The 6156-nt window shown below is 44.9% G+C and overlaps 1 protein-coding gene across 1 annotated transcript; it reads right to left on the reverse strand.

The window, feature by feature from the left end:
* Window positions 1-2785: 2785 nt before the first annotated feature.
* Window positions 2786-5374, reverse strand: PROP1 (PROP paired-like homeobox 1). Its single transcript, XM_003799165.1, has 3 exons — window positions 5266-5374; window positions 3845-4077; window positions 2786-3124 (listed from the first exon to the last, which is right to left on the reverse strand). The coding sequence occupies exons 1-3, from the start codon at window positions 5372-5374 to the stop codon at window positions 2786-2788; spliced, it is 681 nt and encodes a 226-aa protein (XP_003799213.1).
* Window positions 5375-6156: the final 782 nt, after the last annotated feature.

Consider the following 6156-nt stretch of genomic DNA (forward strand, 5'->3'; position numbering starts at 1 on the left):
CATAATCGCTAGGTCATGGAAGAAGTCCAAATGCCATCAACCCACGAATGGATCAATAAGTTCTCGTATATGTACACCATGGAATACTACGCAGCCATAAAGAAAAATGGAGACTTTACCTCCTTCATGTTTACATGGATGGAGCTGGAAAATATTCTTCTTAGCAAAGTATCTCAAGAATGGAAGAAAAAGTATGCAATGTACTCAGCCCTACTATGAAACTAATTTATAGCTTTCATAGAAAAACTATAACCCAATTTTAGCCCAAGAATATGGGGAAAGGGGAGAGGGAGGAGAGGGGAGGGGAGGGGAGAGGATGGGTGGAGGGAGGGTGATTGGTGGGATCACACCTATGATTCATCCTATAAGGATGAATCTGTCTAAATGTAGAATATAAATGTCTTAACACAATAACTAAGAAAATGACATGAAGGCTGTTAACCAGTTGGATAAAAGTATCTCAAATTGTATATAGAAACAGCATTCTGTACCCCATGATAGTATTAATGTACACAGCTATGATTTAATTAAAAAAATAAAAGTATCAATAATCCTTACATTTTCAATCATTAAAACACTGTGACATTGGTACCAGAATAGAGAATTTAATTGATGGAAAAGAAGTATGAGTCCATAATTGTCACAGGTATATATGAGGACTTAGTGTATGAACATAGATGTTTTTACAAACCAGTAGGACAAAGTTAGACTACTATGTATTATATAAATGATATCAGAACAAGTAACTAGCTGATTAAGGGTCATAAAATTATATGACTATTTTATTGTACTTAGTGAAATACATTGCAGATGATTCAAGGCATAACCTTCTGATCAAAATAAATGAAGAAAACATGAGTGAATCCAGTAAAAGCAAAGATAAATTTCTGTCCTGGGATTCCTCATTTGAATCACAGAACACAGAAAATGAACTGAGTGACTAATTTCTAAATTTTATCAATTCTACACAATTGGTACTGTTGTAGATGTTTAAGACAGAAGTTAATTCATTACATACAATAGGGAATTAGGGCTTAATTTTCTCAGGAAATTCTTGTTGAGAAAGGCTAAAAAACAAATAACAAAACTGTGAAAAATAGTTGCAACATATACAAATATGTATTCATATCCCTAATACACAATATCACTAATAAAAGATGACTATTTAAATATAAAAATACACAAATAATTCAGAAAAATTTCAGAAAAAATATAAATTTCCAATAAGCACGAAAGTAAGTTAACTCTACTAGCTGATGAAAATTTAAAAATGATCAGTGGCCTGGTGCAGTGCCTTGGGCCTAAAATCCCAGTGCTTTGGGAGGCTGAGAATCACTTGAGATGAGGAGTTCGAGACCAGCATGGGCAACACTGCAAGACCCTACTTCTACAAATGACTTCTGGATGACCAGCTAAGTGTGGTGGTATGTACCTATAAGTCCAAGCTGCTCAGGAGGCTGAGGCAGGAGGATCACTTTAGCCCAAGAGTTCAAGGTTATAGTGATTGTGCCACTACATTTCACCCTGGGCAACAGTGAGACCTTGCCTCTAGAAAAAGTAAAATAAAAATAAGTAACGAGGAGACATCACTTTCAGTTAATAAATCATTGAAAATGGTAAAGGTCAACAAGGATGTGCTGAAACCAATACTCAGGTACCTTTGATGGAATGCAAACTGGTATAATCTTTCCAGAAGGCAGTCCAGTCACACGTGATAATAGATAAATATGCAAATGTGTAATACAGGAATTTAACTTCCGGATTTTTAAATACTATATATAAAACTACAAACGACATGAGTATCCATCACTAGAGACCTACTTACTAAGGATTGTCCTGTGAACTTTCCAATAAGGGAGGTAGGTCTACATATACATATGTGAATTATGAATAAAATAATGCCAGCAATATGGCATAAAAATGGTATCACCAACTAGGCTATATTGGCTTCCTTATGGGAAGGCTCAAACCAAGGCATTTCTCGTGAAAGAGAGGTCCTTTCCTGGGAATGATCTTTTATGAGCCTCAGATGGTTTGGTCTTAGAAAAGTTTGCCCTAAATCAAATGGCTTCTGCTCTATCAGAAACCATATCTGCTAAAATGTGCACATGATTAAGTTAGTTGAAGGCAGATGTTAGAGACTTTCATAGGCCAATCAGATCTTATTTGCATATGTTTTATTAGAGAGCCATTCCTTGATGTTCAGATTTGCAGAGGTCTGTTGGGAGTGGGACGGACTAGAGGTAAGGGAACTGACAAGGATGGTAAGTCCGAATCTGTGGAGCCCCAAAAAATAAATCTCCACTGGAACAGAAAGGAGAGGAGCAAACTGGAGAAATACTTCTAAAACAGAATGAACAAAAGTTAGGGACTACTTGGAGTGTGGGGTGGGAACAAGGAAGGGAGGCACAGGGTAGACTTTAAATCAAAAGCCTTAGTGAAGTCAGCTACAAAGGGCTGGGATGGAGTTCTTCAGTCGTGACCTCAGTGAATGAAGCCCCTCCATTCTGTGTCCTTTAATCATCCTCATTCACCAACTGTCTCTATCAAGATCATCCTTCCACCATTCACCTCCTCTGAGGCATTTTTACTTGTACCTTCTAAGTAGTTCGCCTTCCCAAATTGTCTGCATTAATCACCTCAGTAAGAATTTATTATGATCTTCCATTTTTTAATTTCCAATCTCTGAGCTGCCCTGCACCATATTTCTGCTTCATCCTTAGAAGGAAAGAAAGCCACCCAATTTTCTTAGTGTTTCACTAAGGTCATAGGCATTTGTTTGACCTTAGTTCCAGGACTTTGGTGGTTCAAAGCTGAGGGGAAGCATGGATGTGGGTGGGGGACAGGGCAGATGACCAGCGGGGGTTGGGTGCAAGGTGGGATACCAGTCCTCAGACTGGTGTGGAAGAGCAAAGGAGCCACCTGCAGGTGGCTGGGAGGTAAGGGCATGGGAGTAGGAGTGAGGAAAGCAGGTCACAGATGGAGGTGATGTTGTGTAGGAGTAAGGGCAAGCAGGGGACTCAGGTAAGAAACCAGAAAAGGTGGTAGGAGACAGATGGGCCAGTGGCTGGAGCAGTGACCTCTCGTGCTTCCGTTGCTTAGCTCTGCGGTTCTGGAACCAGACCTGGGGGGGGGGAAGAATAGCCACATCAGAGCCTGTGTCTCAAAGAGGTGGCGGCCCCTCCTCCATTGATAGGAGGTGCAGGTGGTGGGGAACCTCTACCACATTGCCAGAAGAAGTAATGCTCATCCAGAGGGTGTGGCTGAGCCCCATCTACCAACAAAGTGAAACCCACATGCTTACCTAAAACCTGTGTCTAAATTTGCCCACTTTCTGCAACTTTGATTAAAAAATGTCACCTCCCAAAAAGAAAGAGATAAATGATAACAATGACATTTTTCCTCCCCAGAGAATGGGAAATTTCCCATAGGGTTATGTTTGGCAGTTAAGACTATGGATAAGTTTAACTGTTACAGACAAGCTTGCATTTAGAGCAGGGTTTACTTAAGGCTTAGGATGAGGGGCAGTGGGCTGATTGAATTTCCAAGCCAGGGTTAAGACAAGGTTAGGTATGTATGCGAACAGTTAGTGTTGATTTTCTATTAGAATTCACATCACTATTAAAAGTTGAAATTCAAATTATATTGGATTAGAACTCAGGTTAAACTCAAGTGATGCAGAGGAGGTTATGTTGAGGCTAGATGGGGCCTTATATGTTCTAGCAGACATTTAGGTCAAGATTATAATGCCTAACATTATGTGACAGTCTATGCCCAGGAAGTCCCCCAGCACCAAAGAGATCTGCATTTCTTCCCAAAGAGAGGCAGAATCCTGGGGAATCACCTGGATTCTGGCCTCACTGAGGCCTGTGTCCTGGGCAAGACTCTCCCGAGCCCAGATATCAGGGTACTGGTTCCTCCCAAAGGCTGACTCCAGCTGTTCCAGCTGCACTGGGCTGAAGGTAGTGCGGTGGCGTCGCCGAAAGTGTGGGCGACCCCTCTGTGCTCCTTGTGGGGACAGCCTTGGTCTCCCCACTCTGGCACCAGAGAGCTTCCTGTAGGCCTGAGCACTCATGTCTGAGGGGATAGAAGAGAAGTCACCTTGAGTAGGACCATTTGTCCAACCCCAGTGCTGGTCCTGGATTCTGTTCCATGCCCCCTGCCACTGCCCTTGTGTTTACCCCACTCCCCCACCAGGAACCTTGAGCACTCAGAACACCTGTTCCTGCAACCTGCTGCCTGATCAGCCTCCACCCCAGTGTCACCTCTGAGTCACCTGCATCAGACTGTGCTCTCCACAGGGTACACTCTCAGACTCATTCTCATCCTGGGCTCTCAGGCACAGTCCATTGGCAACACCACTGTGTGCCTCTCTCTGTTACACCCCCCAGACACATACCCCTCCAGATGGCCTTCACCTCTCTGGGAACACAGGCAAATACCTGCAGCTCTGCGCCCTGCCCTACCCCTAATAACCATTCCAGCTTTCCAGGAAAGAATCTTATTTCCTGTCCCTTCTGTCAAGGTTCACATTCCACTTGTGCCTTCTTTATACAGTTCCCATCCTCCTGCACCCCTCACCTGGGAAGATGAAACATTCCTCCTCTTCTGCTCAGACACACCCTCCCTTCACTCACTTACTATTTTCTCCCCTAACCCTGCCCTGGCCTGGCCACCAGACTGCAGGAACCTGAGCTCGTGGGAAAGGCTTGTTTCTCCTCCACAGGCTCACTAAGCCCCACACTAATTAGTCTGAAAGCCACAGGGAGGAGAGAACAGGGAGGGAAAAGGAAACACCTGCAAGGCACACACTGAGAAAAAGAGATGTCTGGGGCTGAGGCAGCATCCCCATGGGGACCCAAGGGCATGACCCTCAGCCTACACTCACCATCCACTGTGGAGATACCTAAACTGAGCCAGCTCTCCTAGATCCAAAGCCTGGCCCCCAGCTCCCTCCCTCAGAGATGACAGTTCCCTGGGCTGAGGAGCTCTGCAATCAGAATTTAGGGGTCAGATATCAGCTGTACCTCTGACCCTACGATAGTACAAGCTGATCAGCAGCTCATGCCACTGGGGGCTCAGCTTCTGCATCTGTAAGGTCAAGGAGTCATACTGTCCTGTACTTTCTAAGGTTCCCACAGTTCTAGCATGCTAAGATTCTGTTTTTAACTTCTACTCCTAATATTGCCTCGTGGAGCCTAAGCATTAAGCCACACACCCACTGCTTTCTTGGGGGACCCAACCGCACCCCCAAAATACACTCACCCATCATGGATGTCATAGTCCCAGCGGGAGGGCAGCTCTCAGGCAAGAGGCTGCTACAAACTCTCGCCTTCTTTAGCTTACCCTGCTGACTCCTTCCTTCTGCTTCCATGGCCAGCAACAGACTCCAAAGATGGTCCAGTCACCTGTGCCCCTGAGTCTCTGATGTTAGGTCAGTCTTTCTCTGTTTCTGTTGTTCTCTACACCTATTATCTCACTTCTCTTTATACCCGAGTCTCTGTCTCTGAATGGGTGTGAGTAGATACAGATAGAATGCTATCTGTTTTCACTGTCTCTCCTTTTTTCTAATTGTCTCCTAATTTCCCATTCCTTCTTATGTCATCTCATTCTCTGTCTGGACCTCACCTGTTTCTCTGTTTCTGTGTCTATTCTTCTCTGCCCCTTCTCCCCACAGCACACTGCTGTCTCTTTCCTGTTGACTGCCTGCTTTCTCACACCACTCCTCTTTCCCTGAGTCTTGGAGGAGTGACCTCCTCCTCTCCGCTGTGGGCCCCTCCAATCATTACCTGATCACCAGAGCCCCTTGCTCAGGGGAGGATCACAAGCCGGATGAGGGAAGGTGTTCTGTCGGAGGGTCCAGGGACCAGGGCCAAGAGCTCGTATTCCCAGAGGACCAGGTTCTTTTGTCCTATTAAATCCCCTCCTGGGAGCAGTCAGGGGAAGGAGGAGAAAATGCATTCCTTCTAAGACCCCTCCTTACAACCCCACCGTGGGGAGGAGAAGAGAGAGAGGGTGGGGGAAGGCCAGAGCAGGGCCTGCCTGGGGTGACACCCAAGGACCTGTTTCCAGAAAAACCAAGTGCATGCTGTACTCTTTCAGATACCTTGATATCTGAATATACCAGCCAAACCCCACAGGACAACCTGAACCCAA

This window comes from Otolemur garnettii, unplaced genomic scaffold (genome assembly GCF_000181295.1).
Source record: "Otolemur garnettii isolate 467f Iridium unplaced genomic scaffold, OtoGar3 scaffold00146, whole genome shotgun sequence".
Lineage (NCBI taxonomy): Eukaryota > Metazoa > Chordata > Mammalia > Primates > Galagidae > Otolemur > Otolemur garnettii.